This window comes from Podarcis vaucheri (genome assembly GCF_965113315.1).
Source record: "Podarcis vaucheri genome assembly, chromosome: W".
Classification (NCBI taxonomy): domain Eukaryota; kingdom Metazoa; phylum Chordata; class Lepidosauria; order Squamata; family Lacertidae; genus Podarcis; species Podarcis vaucheri.
The window spans coordinates 18,555,839-18,574,945 of record NC_138757.1 but is presented as its reverse complement, the minus strand read 5'-3'; the positions used below and the strand labels follow the sequence as shown (position 1 = coordinate 18,574,945).

Sequence of the window (19,107 nt, the reverse complement as noted above, 5' to 3'; positions counted from 1 at the left end):
GCTTTGGCCTACAACTCCCATGATCCCTAGCTGACAGGACCAGTGGTCAGGGATGATGGGAACTATAGTCCAAAACATCTGGAGGGCCAAAGGTTGGGGGTGCCTGGTCTAATCTGTCAGTGCCTAAATGATCTCAAGCGTCAGAACAACTTGGCTGCCATCAGGAAATTTCGCCCGTGGTATGACTCTCTCCCCCCTTCCCATTTCAACTCTCCAGCACCCGATCTGCATAACTGAGTGATCCCAAAATGTAGACGTGCTTTGACCGTCGCAAGATTAAAATGTCTCGCCCTTGGCTGGACTCGAGGGACGATTCCAACAGATTCCACCCAAAAAACGCTCATGTCCCTGCAGAGATGGCAGCACCAAATCAGTGGCACATGCCCTTTATAAAAAGACTTGAAGAGTGAGATTATCACCCCTCTTTTATTGCCCATTCCGGGTCGCCCAACCACTGCCCCAGCGTCCTCTCTCTTGGCAGATCAAGAGGAGCAGGTGACAGCAAAGGACGTGGAGATTCAGGTCACAGTCTTACAATGGCTGCACTCTTTCCTTTCAGGTCGGGGACAGTGGATTGCGCTAGGGGAGGAGTTGTCGTCACGGCACCCCTTGGTGTGTGGAGTTCTGCAGGGCACAATCCTCTCCCCAATGCTTTTAAACATTTTTATGCGCCCCTTGCCCAGCATGTCTGGAATTTTGGGCAGGGCTGTCATCAATATGCTGATGACACCCAGCTTCATCCGTTGATGGACGGCCATCCTGACTCGGCCCCGGACACACTGACCAGAGGCTTGAAAGCTGTGGCCAGATGCTTGTGCGGGAGCCGGTTGAAGTGAAATCCTTCGAAAACAGAGGTCCTCTGGTTGGGCTGGAACAAAATGGGGCTGGGGGGGCAATTCCCATCTCTTGCAGGGGCGCAATTAGTGCCAGCGCCTTCCGTCAAGAGTTTGAGTGTAACCTTCGACGCCTCCCTCTCTATGGAGACACAGGTTACAGCTACAGCAAAGGCGGTATTTTCCCACCTTTGCTGCTCTAAGCAGCTGGTCCCTGCCTTCTTTTGCCCTGATCTCACCATGGTGATCCATGTGGTGGTCACCTCCTGGCTCGATTATTGTAACTTGCTCTACGCGGGGCTGCCCTTGAAGCTGACGCAGAAACTCCAGCAGGTGCAGAATGCCGTGGCGAGACTCCTTACGGGGTCCTCACCGCGGGATCACATTTGTCCAATGCTATACCAGCGGCACTGGCTCCCAGTGTAGTACAGGGTCAGATTCAAGGAACTGGTTTTAACCTTTAAAGCCCTATATAGCCAAGGCCCCTCGTACCTGCAGGACCGCCTCTCCTGGCATGACCCGCGGAGGACCTTACGGTCCGCAAATAATAATATCTTGGAGGTCCCAAGCCTCGGGGATGTTCAACTGGCCTCAACCAGGGCCAAGGCCTTTTCATGCAGCCAAAAGATGTGATCCAGGAACATGGCGGTTTCCTCAGCTGTCACCGCATGGGAGCATGCCACAAAGTGACACATCTTGGTCAGCAGGTCCACCACCACCATGACAGCCGTCTTACCTCGGGACATGGGCAGGTCTGTCATGAAGTCTATGGACACTGCCTCCCATGGTCTCCCCGGTGTGGGTAAGCCCTGCCAGAGCCGCCCTTTCCCTCTTTGCTCTCTGACACGTGTCGCATCCTCGTACATATTCCCGCACATCCTCCCTTACCTTGGGCCACCAGAAATCCCGCGTAACTAACAACATGGTCTTGTGTTGCCCAAAGTGCCCAGCTGTAGGGTTGTCATGGAGCTGCTTGAGGACTCTGACCCTCAAAGGCTCTCCCGGTACATACTGTATTTTTCGCTCCATAAGACACACTTTTTCCCTCCTAAAAAGTAAGGGAAAATGTGTGTGCGTCTTATGGAGCGAATGCAGGCTGCACAGCTATCCCAGAAGCCAGAACAGCAAGAGGGATTGCTGCTTTCACTGTGTAGCGATCCCTCTTGCTGTTCTGGCTTCTGAGATTCAGAATATTTTTTTTCTTGTTTTCCTCCTCTAAAGACTAGGTGCATCTTGTGGTCTGGTGCGTCTTATAGAGCAAAAAATACGGTACTTACAAAGGTGGCCAGGTTTTGAGCTAGAGCAGTCAGAATAAAACCCACTCTCGATTCAAAACCCTCAAATGTATTTGATATCGTTGCCTTTTCAGTTCTATTCTTTGCAGATCGTCTTGTTTTATTGCTACAGCCGAGGGCTGACACAGATGACGATTCGTTTGTTCGTTTGGCCCAACATGGGGCTCGAACCCGCGACCCTGAGATTCAGAGTCTCGGCGCTCTGCTGCCTGAGCTACTCGCACGGCCACCCTCTTGTGCACCTCACCTCGAATTTGTCCGAATTGTGCATGCCTGGGATGGACTGCATGAGATGGGAGGTGGGGTGGTTGCCGAAGTCAGAACTGACGTAGCCCACGCGGAGCCGGCCCTCACTGGCTTTCAAGTCCTTGGAGTGTTCGTAGGGCGGCTTGTGGAGGACGTTGATCTGGCAGGGGGATTCAAGGAAGCCATGTTACAGAAACGACATGTAATAATAATAACTTTTTTTCCCTTTGAATATTATTATTCAAAGATGTGGGAGGCCCTACCTAACAGGACCAGCAGTCAGGGATGATGGGAATTGTAGTCCCCAAACAGCTAGAGGGCCAAGTTTGGCCACCACTGCTCTAGATCAGGCATGGCCCAACTTGGCCCTCCAGCTCTTTTGGGACTGCAACTCCCACCATCCGTAGCTCACAGCACCAGTGGTCAGGGATGATGGGCACTGTAGTCCCAAAACAGCTGGAGGGCCAAGTTGGGCCATGCCTGGCACAGACCCACCTTGTCCAGGCAGAGGTTCCCATGTCTCTCAGCGATAGCCTTTCGGAAGCCATGAGATAGCGGATAAAGCATGCTGTGATGGGGGTGCACCGAAGGGAGTCGGTTCTTCTCCAGCTGGTCAGCCACAATACTGACAAGCTTCTTCATTCTCTCGTCATAATCGGTCCAATCGCAAACGATCTGAGAGGAGGCAAAGAAAACCCTGAATTACGTTCTAGATTCAGGTAGGTAGCCGTGTTCGTCTGACACAGTCTAAATATATTTTAAAAAAATTTTAACGTCCAGTAGCACCTTAGAGACCAACTCAGTTTGTTCTTGGTATAAGTTTTTGTGTGCATGCATACTTCTTCAGATACACTGAAACAGAAGTCACCAGACCCTTATATATAGGTGGGAGGGTGGGGTATTTCTCAGAAGGGTAGTAGGGGACGGGTGATTTTACTGTTCCCAAAAGGAAACCTTCCTCTGCTTGTCCATATTGAGAGGATGCCAGCAAGGCTGAACCTTTCGGTAAAAAAGGATTACAGACCTGTGCCTCCATGATTGACACCTTCTTAATCCTTGTATTTAATGATAATAACACTTGGCTGTCGTGCGCAGGCAGACTTCTTCAGATACACTGAAACAGAAGTCCCCAGACCCTGATATATAGTGGAAGGAAAAGTCCCCAGACCCTGATATATAGAGGGAGGGTAGGGTTTTTCTCCGAAGGGTAGTATGACTCAATGGGTTTGGTCAACCTGTGGGCGACTGTGAATGACTGCAATTAGTCCTACAGGAAAAAGCAAGGGATAGTATGCAGATGGTTAGCACATGTAATGAGACAGGAATCCAGTATCTCTATTCAGACCAGGTCTCTCCATCGTTTTCAGTTGAGTAATAAGTTGTAATTCAGCAACTTCTCTTTCAAGTCTGTTTCTGACAGCTGCTTGGAGATCCTGTATTGAATGTCCTGGGAGGATAAATGGGCATAAATCTGACATCAGGAATCGCAAGACAGAGAAGCCAGTAGGAGAACACTTCAATCTCCCAGGACATTCAATACAGGATCTCCAAGCAGCTGTCTTCTTACAAAAGAATTTCAGAAACATTACATACGCTAATCATTACATATGCTAATCATCTCCTACATCAAAGCTACCTTCTATCTTTATGACCCAGGATACCTGGTGAAGCAACTGGCCTGTGTTTTAGAATGCTTATACATGCCTGTCAGGTGTAGAAAATGAACAGTAAAGAAGATGGGCAGAGATGCAGAGGCTTATGGGATTTGATCAGAAATTATTGTCAATGACTCAAACCCAGTCAACGCAATGCTTTCATTGCCGACACAATGGCTTGCTTCATTTTTCATAATTCCTCATAGCAATCCCACCTGACCCCCACAAGGCATCTCCTCCTACCCTTCTGAGAAATACCTGACTCCACCCTCCCACTATATATCAGGGTCTGGTGACTTCTGTTTCTGTGTACCTGAAGAAGAGTGCCTGCACACAAAAGCTTTGACCCAGAACAAACCGAGTTGGTCTCTAAGGTGCTACTGGACAATTCCTTACCACTACTGTGGTACCTTGGGACTTAAACGCTTCGGTTCCCAAACACTGGAAACCCCAGAAGTGTTAGCCCTTATATTGGTGAAAAAGCCCTCCTCACCTGCAAACAGTGCGCCAAGTTGCAGTAAGCATCGGGAAAGTCCGGCTTCAGTTTCAGGGCGGTGCGATACGAAGCAATTGCCTCTGGGATATTTCCGGAATCCTAGAAAGGGAGGGGAGAGATATTTTAGCAATTGCCACCTGCTTTTTGTCTCAACCAGTAAAACCAAAGATGAAGCAGAGACGAACGGTACAATGATCCACGCCAGGTGGACATGTAAAAAAAATAAAGATAATTTTGGGATAGCATACCTAATGAGCTCAAGACAGGCATCCCCAACCTGCGGCCCCCCATATGTTTTGTCCTACAACTCCCATGATCCCTAGCTAGCAGGACCAGTGGTCAGGGATGATGGGAATTGTAGTCCAAAACATCTGGAGGCCCCAGTTTTGGGGTGCCTGCCATAGGCGAACTCAGCCCTCCAGCTGCCCTACAGGCAGACTTATGAGAGGTTTCAGAACAAACATTTCATAGCAAACAGGACACTTGCAGAGTATTGTCTAAAACAGGGGTGCCCAATTTTTTCCCAAAGGGGGCCAGATTTGATTAGCTTCTTTTAGGATTTTACCCCAGGAAGCCAGATTAAATCGACCGGCAAGATTTAACCCCAAAGATGATGAGCTTTTTTTTCTAGGATTGAAGTTGAGATTTCTTTAGGATTTAATCCCAAAAACTTGTTGAGCTTTTTTTTTTTAGATTTTTACCCCAGGGCATATACTGCGTTGTTGACCTTTTCGGGGCAATTTTACCCCGAAGTTGTTGAGCTTTGCCCCAGTAAGTAAACTGGATTAGGCCCCTGGGCAAGGCTTGCGACATGTCTGGTCTAAAAGAAGGCTGGAAAAATTTAAATTCTTCGGCGGGTGTGGATTGATGAAGGACAGCAGGAAATAGGACAAATGCAATGCATTTGAGATCTCAGAGAGACGAGTGAAAGGGCACCGTCGGAAACATGACATAGGGATCGCATTGGGGTGATCGGAAGTCACAATGTGATTTTTGGGTGTAGGAATCTGCCATGCTTTCCCGCCTGTATAAGACGCCCTCTATTTCGGGGGGCTCAAATTTAAGAAAACAAGCCATTCACCCACCCAATCGCCCGTATAAGACGACCCCCCCCCCGCATTTTTTACTTTATTTTGGAGTAATAAAACCCCACCTGACACTGAAAAGTACAATTTTTCCCCTTTTTTCTTTTTTTAAATTTTATTTACAAACACATAAACACAATAATACACATTTATATTACCCTACCACCATAAATTACAGACATTAAAACACCCTTGCGACTTCCCTCGACTGTCCCTCACCCTCCTATATATTATATTACACTTTACATTTTCCCCTATTTATTATTGATTTCATTTTACATGTTAGTTGCCGTACATTTTCAACACTATACATTACATATATAATACTATATACATGGATTCCCCACATCTAACCCTAAACCCTATACCCAACTAACTATTTACCCAAATACCCATGTGACTTCCTTCACTCACATTCACATTGCAATTTTAATCTAAATTTATATTTCTTAACTCTTTTAACTTGGTTTTTTTCACCAGCTTTACAAACATTAATCCAAACATATCAACATGTTAGTTTTTGAGCAGTACTTGGACATGTAATCCTCAAACCATTTCCATTGTATTTCTATTTTCTGGTTTGATTGGTACCTTATTACTGCAGTTAACCTTGCCAATTCTATAAATGCAATTTCTTTATCTAGTCATCCTTTGTGGGTATATATTTCCCTTTCCAGTTTTGTGCAAGCAGTAGCCTTGCTGCGGCTGTTGCATATAAGAATAATATCTTTCGATCTTGTGGAATTTGTTTACATCTTATACTCAGTAAATATGCCTCTGGTTTTTTCTCTAAATTAATTCTGAGAATCTTTTTTATTTCCTCATGAATTTTTGAACTATTCCACAACCCCACCATAAATGTATCGGTGTGCCTCCTCGCACTTCCAGCATAAATTCTGATTTTCCCTTTTTCTTTTTGCGACATGTCTCGATTTGGGATGGCTTTCGCCAATTGTTTTCCTTTGTAAAAACTAATGGATTTCCCCGTCGTCGTCCCCCCCCCCCCCGAAAAAAAGAGATTTAGCAGAGACGCAAAGCTCACCTTATGGATGGAAGCGAGGTTGCTGTGGGCATCGGCAAATGCAGGATTTATTTGGATGGCTCTTGTGTAGCATTGCAGAGCTCCTTGGACGTCTTGCATTTCCTTCAAGGTGTTCCCCATGTTGGAATAGGCGTCTGCAAAACTGGGGCTGATTCTGATGCGGAGGGAGAGATAAAAAGCGTATTTTTGGTACAAAAACACATCAAAGTTACGCAGGGGGAAAAAGGGTCGAGAGGGCTCTTTCTACCCCATGCGGTGGTCATTAGGGCAGTTCATAAAAAACTCTTTTTTGAAAATGCCTACTCCAAAGGGCCAGTGTGGTGTAGTGGTTAAGAGCGGTAGTCACGTAATCTGGGAAACCGGGTTCGTGTCTCCGCTCCTCCACATGCAGCTGCTGGGTGACCTTGGGCCAGTCACACTTCTTTGAAGTCTCTCAGCCCCACTCACCTCACAGAGTGTTTGTTGTGGGGGAGGAAGGGAAAGGAGATTGTTAGCCGCTTTGAGACTCCTGAAGGGGAGGGAAAGGCGGGATATCAAATCCAAACTCTTCTTCTTCTTATCTTACTACACTAGGATTATATAGCTATATCTGAAATTTCATGCATATCAGTTAATACAGGCATGGCCCAACTTGGCCCTCCAGCTGTTTTGGGACTACAACTACCGTCATCCCAAGCTCACAGGACCAGTGATCAGGGATGATGGGTATTGTAATCCCAAAGCAGCTGGAGGGCCACGTTTGGCCATGCCTGAGTTAATATCTTGACCCTGCTCCACTGAAAGGCATTGGGTGTTCAGTAGGGCGGTTCATAAAAAACTTTTTTTAAAAAATGCCTGCTCCAAAGGTCTTATCTTACTACATTAGGGATTATACAGCTATACCTGAAATTTCATGCATATCAGTTAATATCTTGACCCTGCTCCGCTGAATTGAAATTTCAGCCTTCATGGCATAGGAAAACGGCCAAGTAAACAGCTATTTTTGTGGAGGAGGAAAGGCCCTGGGATGACACCCGTAATTGGAAAGAAAGGGACTCATCCCTGTGGACAGGTGTTCAGCATTATTGTACGCAAACTCTGCCAGTGCTAGCTTCTCCACCCAATCACTCTGCCGCTGATTGACATAGCAGCGCAAGTACTGCTGCAAAATGGCATTCGCTCTCTCCACCTGTCCATTAGTCTGCAGGTGCCTGGCTGTGGAGAAGCTCACCTCTACCTCCAACAAATTCATGAGCTTGCGCCAAAAACACAAGGTGAACTGTCTTCCACAGTCCGAAATTACCCTAGAAGGGACCCCATGCAGCCAAAAGATGTGATCCAGGAACTTGGCAGTTTCCTCAGCTGTCACCGCATGGGAGCATGCCACAAAGTGACACATCTTGGTCAGCAGGTCCACCACCACGACAGCCGTCTTACCTCGGGACATGGGCAGGTCTGTCATGAAGTCTATGGACACTGCCTCCCATGGTCTCCCCGGTGTGGGTAAGCCCCGCCAGAGCCGCCCTTTCCCTCTTTGCTGACACATGTCGCATCCTCGTACATATTCCCGCACATCCTCCCTTACCTTGGGCCACCAGAAAACCCGCGTAACTAACAACATGGTCTTGTGTTGCCCAAAATGCCCAGCTGTAGGGTTGTCATGGAGCTGCTTGAGGACTCTGACCCTCAAAGGCTCTCCCGGTACATACCGTATTTTTCGCTCCATAAGACACACTTTTCCATCCTAAAAAGTAAGGGGAAATGTGTGTGCGTCTTATGGCGCGAATGCGGGGGGGAGGCAGGCAGGAAAAGCCCCCAAGAGCCACACACAAGCTCCCTGCAGCTCTTGTGGGCTTTTCCCCAGGAGGGAGAAGGGATTGACGCGGCCAGTCAGTCCCTTCTCCCTCCTCGTAGAAAAGCTCACACGAGCCGTGTGCTCCTTAAAGGGTGCACGGCTCCTGTGGGCTTTTGCGGGAGGTGGGGGAATTCCACCTCCCGCAAAAGCCGTGCGCTCTTTAAAGGGAGGTGGGGAATGCTTCCAGAGCTTGTCGGGGCTGGGGGGGGCGGGCTTCCCCCTCCAGCCCCGAGAAGATCTGGGAGAAGCGGACAGGCTGCACGTGTGGCCCCAAATAGCTGCGGACAGGCTGTGTGCAGCCCGCTTCTCCCAGAACTTGTCGGGGCTGGAGGGGAAAGCCCGGTCCCCCCCCCAGCCCCAAAGAGCAGCTTGATTCCCCCTCTAAAAACTAGGTGCGCCTTATGGTCAGGTGCGCCTTATGGAGCAAAAAATACGGCAGTGCCCCTTTGTAGAATAACAGCCCCCCTTTCTCCTCAAAGCCCCCATCTGCTCCCAGCCCCTCCTTGAGCTCGCCTAATTTCCTTTGAGCAAAGTCATCGTCTTTGGTGAGTCTCACCAGTTCTGCCTCCCCTGCCAGTGCTCCCCCACAGGTCCATTTGTCCTCCTGGAACCTATGTCTGGCCATGGGTGGCCCTTCATCTTCCATGTACTCAGGCTTCCTGGATAGCGCGTCTGCTCTCACGTTCTGCTCTCCATGGACGTATTGGATCTTAAAGTTAAAATTGGCAAAAAACTCTGCCCAACGGATCTGCCTCTGAAAAAGCACACACGGTGTGCCAATATTCCAAGTTCTTGTGGCCTGTCCACACCTGGATCTGCTGCTGCACCCCATCAGAAAGTGTCTCCACTGCTTAAAAGCCGCATAAATGGCCAGCAATTCTTTGTCATAAATTGTGTAATTTTGCTCCAATTTGTTCAGCTTCCAGGAGAAAAAGGCACAAGGCCTCCAATCTCCCCCTGCATCTTGTTGTAACAGGACTGTGCCAATGGCCCAATGTGAAGCATCCGTCTCCACCCGCAAGGGTTTGTCAGGATCCACGTGCAAGAACTGCTCCTCTGATGCAAAGACCTTCTTTAAGCTTTCAAAAGGCCTGCTGCACCTCCTTAGTCCACATAAACTTTCTCTTCCCACTGAGACAACCAGTTATGGGCGCCAACAAATGCACAAAGTTCTTGATAAACTTTCAGTAGAAGTTGCTAAAGCCCAGGAATCCCTGCACATCCTTCTTCATCTTGGGGCTTTCCCAGTCTAACACAGCCTTCACCTTCTCCTGATCCATGGCAAGTCCCCTATCCGACAGCCGGTACCCCAGGAACTCGACCTCACAAGCATGAAACTGGCATTTCTCCAGTTTGACCCACAACTGATGCTCCTTGAGCTTCTCCAACAGTTGCAGAACGTCCTCCACATGCTGTTTCTCATTCTCTGAAAAGACCAAGAGGTCATGCAAGAAACAGACACAGTACAGGAGGGAACCCAGCACGTGATGCATGAAGGCCTGGAAACAGGGACTTCTGCCTTGTAGTCCGAAGGGCATAATGAGATACTCAAATGCCCCTAATGGTGTAAACATGGTCGTCTTCCATTCGTCTCCCTCCCACACCCTGATCAGGTTGTAAGCTCCTCTGAGGTAAAGTAAAAAATTCTGCCCTGGCGTACTCTCACCAATACGTCATCGATGTAAGGCATGGGGAAAGCGAGGGGTTCAAGGAGTTGACAATTCTGAAATCCACCACTAGGCGACGCACTTTTGTCCCCTTTTTGTCCACAAACAACACTGGACTCCCCACCACCACCTTAGATTCTCCGATGAAACCTCTTCTCAAGTTCTTGTAATTAAACTCCTTCAGATCCTGTATCTCTTGGTCTGACACTGAGTACAGCTTACCCGCCAGCAGTCTGGCCCCTGGGACTAAATTGAGCTGACAATCATACGGCCTGTGTGGGGGTAACTTGTCAGCCTCCCGCTCGCTGAAAACTTCCTCAAAATCCGCATACTGCTGAGGAATTATCTTCTTCTCCCCCAGACTCGCCATAGCGACCTTTGCCTTCCTCTCCCGTGGCTCCTCCCCTCCCAGACCGTGTTCCACACAGTGTGCCGACCTGAAGGTGAGGGATCGCTGGTGCCACGACACCACCGGATCATGGAGAGCCAGCCAGCCCATTCCCAGAATGATAGGAGGTCCTGCCAAGATGGTCACATGAAAAGCAATGGTCCTGGAGTGTTTGGAGACCCTCATTCTCATGGGGGGGGGTTGGTGTGTCACTCCCCCCCCCCAGCAACTCTCCCATCAATGGTGGTGACTTGCAAGGGAAAGTCTAGCGGGAGCAGGTGCAACTGATGCTCCAAGGCAGTCTCTGATGAAGAAATTTGCACTGGCTCCTGAATCGACCAAGGCCTGCACTTCCACCAGGTGGCCATTAGGGAGCTCCAGCACCACCTTGACTACTATGCCCGCCTTGGGAGGGCACGGATAGGGCCCTTCTACTGTGCGCCTGATAAACATTGCGTCCATCGCCTCATAAAATTTCCTCAAGTCCTGGAGGGCATCGTTTCCCGCCGCTATCAGGGCTCTCACCCATTCCCGGGCTGCTCCTTCTAAGTGGGCAACTATGAATGCCACCCTCTCCTCATCATTGTCAAACTCTTTCTTTTGCAAGTCCAGCGTATTTAAACTCAGTCTTAAAGGCAAGGTACTCTTGAGGGTTCCCGCTAAATTTGCTCTCCAGCCCCGGTACCTTTTGTTAGTTTCTGTTTCCTCACTGTGCTGCTGCTTGCAGTCACAGGACTGTGTTTACATTCCAAAGAGTCCAGATACTATTGGAGTCTCAGGGGAAAGGGAGACGGGATGTGACGTTACTGGTTTCCTGTTTCCTTTGTTCAGTTGTTTCCTTTGTTCAGTTGCTCTCTGCTCTCACAGGGAGAAGATGTATATTTCTTTGCTCTCTGCATAGCTTAGTAATAAAGCATAAAAATGTAGCTCATACCTATCTCATCCTTCCGCTGTGTTGTTTTGATGCTCTGCTGGGAGGGCTCGTAAGAAAATGAGCCTTATCAGCTCAGTGAGTAACCAGGCAGGACTCCGACCTGTCTTTTACAGGTTTTATTGTGCCAACTATTTACAGTGAAGATACACAAGGTTCATGTCCGTCTTAGTCACTTGCAGAATCTGGGAGTGGCCCCTTCCGGCTTCTCCCCCAACGTAAGAACTTAAGACGCCCCAATTCTCCGCCTCCCCTCCTTGCGTTTCACCCCTCTGCGCAAGTTGGGCGACAGAAGTGGCGTGTGCACCTCCGCTTGGGCTCTCAGCAGCATCTTCGAGCCCGCTCCTCGCTTGGCTGGCCCCTTCCCTCTCTTCTCCACTGGAGGTGTGGCTTTCCCCACCGCTGGACGAGGAACTGCTCCTTAGAAGTTTCTGCGGCTCCCTGTATCCCAACGGCGCCCCTGCCTCCCTCCCCTGTTCTGATGGCAGTCCCCTGACAATAATAATAATACCTTTATTGTCATTGCACATCCTGTGTACAATGAAATTAAACGAGCCTCCCTCCACCCCCCACTCAGTCTCTTATCGAACAATGCACCACCTTGCAAGTCAATTTCGCAATGTTATTTTCTGTTCAACAGCCTAACAGCCCACGGATAGAAGCTATTTTTTAGCCTGTTGGTACGGCTGATTATGCTTCTTATCTCCTGCCCGAGGGTAGAAGATTAAAGAGGTGCTGGCCAGGGTGTGAGTCATCCCTGAGAATTTTTCTCACTATTCTAAGGCAACGATCCCTTGCAATGTCATCTAGCGGACTCAAGGGACAGCCCATGATATCATGTGCTGTATTCACCACCCTCCACAGAGACTTTCTGTCCGTGGCTGTCAGGCAGCATACCACACTGTGATACAATATGAAAGGACACTTTCTATTGTGGACCGGTAGAAGGAGTTCATCAGTTGTTGTTTAACATTATTCTTTTGTAAAACCCTGAGGAAATGGAGTCTCTGTTGGGCCTTTCTGACCACCTGAATTATGTTGATTTTCCAAGTGAGGTCCTCACTAAAGTAAACTCCCAGGAATTTAAAGGACGACACTCTCTCCACACAGCCTCCCCCCCCCCCCCCCGATATACAACGGGGCAAGTTCCCCTCTCTTCCTCCAGAAGTCCAACACCATCTCCTTTGTCTTACTACTATTTAGGTGCAAGTTATTCTCTGAGCACCAAGTAAATACTTTTTGAACCTCCCCCATACGCTGTTTCATCTCCGCCTACAATTAGGCCCATTATGGTAGTATCATCTGCAAACTTAATAATTACTGTGGATGGATCAGATGATATGCAGTCATATGTGTACAATGAGTACAGGTAGGGATTTAGCACACATCCCTGTGGGGTGCCAGTGCTAAGCTTCAGGGGGGTAGCTGTAACAGTCCCAATCCTCACTGTTTGTGTCCAATCCCTCAAAAAGTCTTTAATCCAGTCACAGATGGTAGAAGAAAGGTCCAGATCCATCAGCTTCTTAATAAGAATATCTGGGAGGATGGTATTAAAAGCCGAGCTATAATTTATTATTTATACCCAGCCAGTCTGGGCTGCTTCCAGCAAAATTAAAATACAATAAGGAGGAGCTCTTTCAATCTATTTTTCCCATGGCTTTGGAAGCTCACCTGATGGCCTCCTTGTAGTGCATAAGAGCCTCCTGGAGCTTTCCTTGCTGTTGCAAAACGCTGGCTAAATTCGAATGCGCAGCCGCAAATTCTGGGAAGACCTGCAGGGAAGAAGATCACTCTTAGTTCCCCCGAGAAGGCTGTACAGTGGACGCTCGGGTTGGGAACGTGATCCGTGTGGGTTGCACGTTCGCAACCCGCAGCGGTGCGTCTGCACATGTGCAGGTTGCGATTTGACGCATCTGCGCATGCGCAATGCACGATTTAGAGCTTCTGAGCATGCGTGACTGCCGAAACCCGGAAGGAACCCGTTCCGGTACTTCCGGGTTTCGGCAGTCCGCAACCCGAAAAAATGCAACCTGAAGCATCTGTAACCCAAGGTATGACTGTATTCTAAAGAGACGGAGGCCGCTCTTTGAGGCTCAAAGGTTACGGGTGCGAAATAATTCCACCTTTCAAATGACTTGTAAAAATTATTAATAATAATAATTAGTGACCTATGGACTGCCTTTTTAGCATGCAGAGGAAATACTGTTCGGAGATCAGACTGTCAAATGATCAATGCCATATTTTAAAAAGCCCCACTTTTAGGCTGAAACGTGGCGGGGGCTGGCCACAAAACAAATTCTCATTTGGAATGACTTGTAATAATAATAATAATAATAATAATAATAATAATAATAATAGGCCTATGGACTGCCTTTTTAGCATGCATAGGAAATCAGACTATCAAACGATCAATGCCATATTTTAAAAAGCCCCCTTTTTAGGCCAAAAGGTTGCGGGGACCGAGCGTGAAATTAATCACCATTTGGAATTAACTTGTAAAAATTATTATTATTATTATTATATAATAAACAATAATAATTAGGGACCTAATGGACTGCCTTTTTAGCGTGCATAGGAAATACTGTTAGGAGATCAAACTGTCAAATGATCAATGCCGTATTTTAAAGAGCCCCTGTTTTATGCTCAAACATGTCGGGGGCCGGCCGGCCGCAAAACAAATCGCCATTTGGAATAACTTGTAAAAATTAACAATAATAATAATAACAATAATAATTAGGGGCCTATGGACTGCCTTTTTAGCATGCACAGGAAATACTGTTAGAAAATAAGACTATCAGATGATCAAGCTCAGCTGACAAGGAGTGGCAAGTGTCCAGCTTTTATTTCAATTTCATTGCCTTGCTTTGTTTTTCTGATGAAAAAGCAGATTTTCAATCATTCTAGGAGGCCCATGACTATAAAAACAGGCACAGACCCTTTTCTTTCCCAAAGTGACTTATCGGGCCAAATGAACACCATGCTTTGTCGAACCTTAAAATGCTATTTCACTTTCAGTTCGTCACCATTATTTCCATTATTGATCAAAAAAATCTGATTGGCGATTTGTAAAAAGCCCCAAACCAGGCATCCAGGGTATGCATGCCTAACCCTTGTGTGTCAATTATAATAATTATTATTGTTGTAATTCTCCACGCAGGTACCTCAAGAGCTTTCCGGTAGAGGCAGACAGCCTCCTCGATATTCCCTTGCTCTCGCTTGATGTTGGCCAGGTTATTAAGAGAATCCGCGTGAGTTGAGCATAGACGGAGAGCCGTGTTGTAGCATTCCTCGGCTTCGGCAACCTTTAAAACATAAAACAGAGTATGTACGCGAATTGTTTGCAGGCCATGTTGTAGCATTCCTCGACCTCAGCAACCTTCGAAACACAAAACTTAGTTTTTACGCAAATATTAGGATGTGGTTCACAGGCGCCCAAAAGGCTGCGCTGCAATGACCCCGATTCATGTGCCAGCCTCTATGGCTGGATTTGTTTCATGCAGCGGTGGCTAACCTATGGCTCAGCTGGGAAGCACAAAGCCTCCGAGAGATCCCCAGCCGGCTCCCGCTTGCTCGCAAGTAGGAACGGGCAGCTGGGGAATGTGTGAAGGAATCGTTCTTTGCGTCAGCCATCGGCCACAGCAATAAAACAACAATATGATATACCAGGCACGTCCAAAGTCAGTTTCGGGGGCCTAATTAAAAAAAAATAATCAACAAATCCTTAAAAAAAACCAGCTCAACAACTGTCCAGGTTGTCCTCACGCATGTTCACTTCATCAAATCTGACCCTCTTTGGAAAAAGTTTGGGCACCCCTACGATATACAAAGAATAGAGATAAAAAGTCCATGGTGTAAAATACATTTTGGGGTTTTGAATCAAAAGTGAAATACTGGATCTTATTCTGATTGCCCCGGCTTAAAACCTTGCCACCTCTGCTGTCACCTGCTCCTTTTGATCTGCCAATCTGGCAGCGGTTGGGCGACCTGGAATGGACAAAAAAAGAGGGGTGATAATCTAATTCCTTTTTATAAAGGGCATGCACCGCCAATTCGGTCTGGCTGCGTCCGCAGGGACCGGAGCATTTTTCGGGTGGAATCTGTTGGCATCGTCCTTCAAGTTCAGCCCAGGGCGATACATTCAATCTCGCAAGAGTGAAAGCGCGTCTGTATTTTGGGATTGCTAGATTATGCCAATAGGGTGCCAGAGTCTCGAAATGGGGAGGGGAAACAGAGTCATACTGCAGGCAAAATTTCCTGATTGTGGCCAAGTTGTTCCGACGCTCGATACCATTGAGGCGCCGGCAAATTAGACCATTTGCTTTACTGACACCCAAAGTGAGTAGCTGTGGTGGTGATAAACCACCAGAGGGAAGTTTTCAATAGACGATTTGAGTCCAGGCGCTCTTGGGACAATCCTCCAGCTGTTCTGGGACTACAATGCCCACCATCCCTAGCTCAGAGGACCAGTGGTCAGGGATGATGGGCGCTGTAGTCCCAAAACAGCCGGAGGGCCAAGTTTGGCAACCAATGCTCAAGATCAGGTGTGGCCAAACTTGGCCCTCCAGCTGTTTTGGGACTACAACGTCCATCATCCCTAGCTAACAGGGCCAGTGGTCAGGGATGATGGGCACTGTAGTCCCCCAACAGCTGGAGGGCCAAGTTTGCCTATGCCTGCACAAGAGTCTGTTTAGCCAAGGAGATGCAATTGGTGTCTATTATGCCGGCAAAATGTGGGTGACTTAGGAGGAGGTGTCACGAAAATGGGGGAATGTAAACCCGAGGGCTTGAGTGGCGAAAGGGGATTTCTTTTGTAAAGAGCGCTGCTTGTATGTCTCAGGTGCGAATTGCCACGACTGCTTTTCCTCCGTTGCTTCTTGGGGTGCCTGGTCCACTGTTAGAGGGGGTTCTGTAAGCAGCCTCAGCTGTTCTGTCATTCCACCACCTGGCCCTCCAGCTGTTTGGGGACTACAACTCCCACCATCCCCAGCTCACAGGACCAGTGGTCAGGGATGGTGGGCCTTGTAGTCCCCAAACAGCTGGAGGGACAAGTTGGACCATGCCTGGTTTAGGCAGAGCCAAGAGTTAAGTGTCCTACGATCAGCTGGGGAGTGCGGAGCCTCCACTCTGCTCCTGAGAGATCCCTGCCTCCGCTCCTGCTTGCTCTCAAGTAGGAGCAGGGTTGGGCAGCTCAGCTGGGGAGCGCCTGGCTGCCTTTGGGTGGTGCAGGGGCTCTCTGATGCAGCTTCCACCTACCACACCCTCAGTAACTATTCAGCCTGGCTGCCTTGCAAGGGCTCTGGTGCGTATGTGGGGGCTCCTTTAAATCTCCCCCTTGAGGGGAGCACAGCCACAACCCCCTCAATGGAAAGTGCGACGGAGCGTGCATCGCCCCAGCTGAGCTGCCCCGATCCAGCTCCTGTTCCCGTGCAAGCAGCAACGCTGCCAACAGAGCAGCCCAATCTCACTCCTACTTGCCTGCAAGCAGGAGGTGGATTGGGGGGGGGGTGGCAGTGACATCCCTTGCTGCTCGCTTGCCGCCTGGCCTGCCTTCCCTCCCTCTGTGGTACTCAAAACGGAAGTTATGCTGAGAACAGAGCACGTTCTGCTTCTGGAAAAAGTTCCAAAATTGGAACACTCCTTTCAGGCTTTGAAGTATCCGGGTTCCAAGTAGTTCAAGAACTAAGCTGTTTGAAAACTTAAGAGAATGGCGGACTCAATTAGTCCGGATTTGGGGCAAAATGGCAGCCAACGCGACTACCAACCCGTCTCAGCTTCTGCCTCTTGAGCTGGGGGACAAGTGCATAGGCTCACAAATTCACATCATGATGAAAAGTGATAAATTGTTGGCACACTCCTAGCATTCAAGGACTTTGTCAACATGGTATTGAAAGATGTTACAAAATTTGAGATCATCCCTAAGGATGAAGAATTACAAAGCTAGACCAGATTTTGCTAAATGGAAATAACATAACAATGCTGGTTCGCGGAGAAGGACCAGAAGTGTAATTAAAGTCATATGCCATCATTGAAGACTTCCAGTTAAATCTTCTGTAGGAATATACTGATGAAACTTGATGTGTTTTTAATTTATATTTTTTTTTTCCATTTCAGGAAATTTCTTTTCCAATTTGAACCGACTGCAACTGTATTTATCCCCCCCCCGAGCCTAAACATTTTTTTAAAGAAAAAAAGCGCTGAGTTATACCATAAAATTATATATCAATGGAAAGATAATCTAATGAAGAACGTTAGCACAGTAACTTTGATGAAGGGTTATTGATGACGGCAGCAGTCATAAAGAAGAAATGTGAAACCCACAGAAAAAACGAGGTATACAGGTTCAATTGACATTGTCAGGGGTTCAGGAGCAGAGGCACAGGAAAGGGAGGAAACAGAGAGCGAGGGGGGGGGGAATCCGAAGGAAATATGAGCGATGACAGCGGCCCGAGATCTCTGAGTCTTTCCAGTGAATCGGAAGATTCACAGAAAGGAGCGCCAGTGGTCAGAGCAAGGGGGGGCCTAGGGGGACACCCCAGGAGGAAGGGACCAGAGGGGACTCAGAGAGCAGCAGTTGGAAATCGGGGCCAGCTTCCCCACCAGAGCGCAGTAGGGAGGAGGGGTCCCAGGTATCGGGATCAGGCGGCTCGCCGCAAGCGGGTGGGCATGAGTCAGGATTGGCCACACCTCCATCGGGGAGCGAGGAAACGGTCAAGAGGAAGGTTGAAGGTTGGGCGCGCGCGCCAAGTTCAAATGCACAGGAAGGCGGCACAGTAAGAAGCCCGGATAGGGAGCCAGGTCCTAAAGCCCGCCGCAAGGAGGGAGAAGAGTCCGGGGGGTCAGCGTCAGAAGAGTCCAGGAAGGAAGAGACCACGGGGGGCAGAGGGACCCAGAGAAGGAAGGAAAGACGGAAGAGGTGGAGTAAGGCTAGAGTATTAAGTTGGTGTACAGGAGGCGGAGACTCAGACGGAGCTTCGCCGGTCTAGCTTCTAAGACGTAGAGCTGCGCGCTGCGGCTTGAAAATGGAAACTGTAACTCAATAAAGACTTTTGTACAGTGTTGCCGGCTAGCGTGGTCCTCTGTGAGCTGGGATCTGGAAGCAGCTCTGACAGTAAGCTCAGTCTCCTCTCTTTTGGCACCAAAAGCCTCGCAGCGTGAGTGGGCGCAGCGAGGGGTGAAGATTGGTGCTTCTTCGCGAGCTCACTAAAGTCGGACGAGATGAATACTGAACAGCAGATAGCAGCCCTGCAAAATGCAGTGACACAACTAAACGCCGAGATACTCGCATCCAGGAAGAGGAAGGAGGAAGCAGCTGCCGCCTACAAGGATCTCCAAGTCAGGTTGGAAGTGCTTACAAAGCAGGGGCAACCGGGACCGAAATCGGAGGGAATTGGGCTGGGGAGAAGAGGAGGCAGTCTCGTATCTCATTTCGATGGGAATTTACAGCAGTACCCCAACTTCCGAGCAGATGTGCAGTTTGCGCTGCAACTGCTGGACAAAGACTTTAGAGATGAGCAAGAGAAGGTGGGGTTTATCCTATCCCATTTGCATGGGGACGCTAAAGCGTGGCTGCGCAATCTGTGGAGAGATAAGGATCCGGCGCTCCGAAGTGCGGATGCCTTCATTAAAGTGATGGAT

The 19,107-nt window shown here is 48.5% G+C and overlaps 1 protein-coding gene, 1 long non-coding RNA gene and 1 pseudogene across 4 annotated transcripts in view; 2 read left to right on the top strand and 1 right to left on the bottom strand.

The window, feature by feature from the left end:
* The window catches only part of LOC309523338, an 892,159-nt gene that overhangs the window by 550,641 nt on the left and 322,411 nt on the right, over positions 1-19,107 (top strand). The gene's annotated exons all lie outside the window — the stretch shown is intronic.
* LOC309523294 (UDP-N-acetylglucosamine--peptide N-acetylglucosaminyltransferase 110 kDa subunit-like) overlaps positions 1-19,107 on the bottom strand; it is a 116,594-nt gene that overhangs the window by 43,434 nt on the left and 54,053 nt on the right. For both annotated transcript variants that reach the window (XM_082207071.1, XM_082207070.1), the window contains exons 8-13: positions 14,634-14,774; positions 13,144-13,244; positions 6,653-6,806; positions 4,523-4,624; positions 2,870-3,049; positions 2,376-2,534 (exon numbers count right to left, since the gene is read on the bottom strand). In XM_082207071.1, coding sequence (XP_082063197.1) covers positions 2,376-2,534; positions 2,870-3,049; positions 4,523-4,624; positions 6,653-6,806; positions 13,144-13,244; positions 14,634-14,774 — 837 coding nt within the window. The remainder of the gene's footprint in view (positions 1-2,375; positions 2,535-2,869; positions 3,050-4,522; positions 4,625-6,652; positions 6,807-13,143; positions 13,245-14,633; positions 14,775-19,107) is intronic.
* On the top strand, positions 14,781-17,547 carry LOC309523327 (U6 snRNA-associated Sm-like protein LSm5 pseudogene; annotated as a pseudogene). Its single transcript has one exon. The product of its transcript is annotated as a U6 snRNA-associated Sm-like protein LSm5 pseudogene (transcript).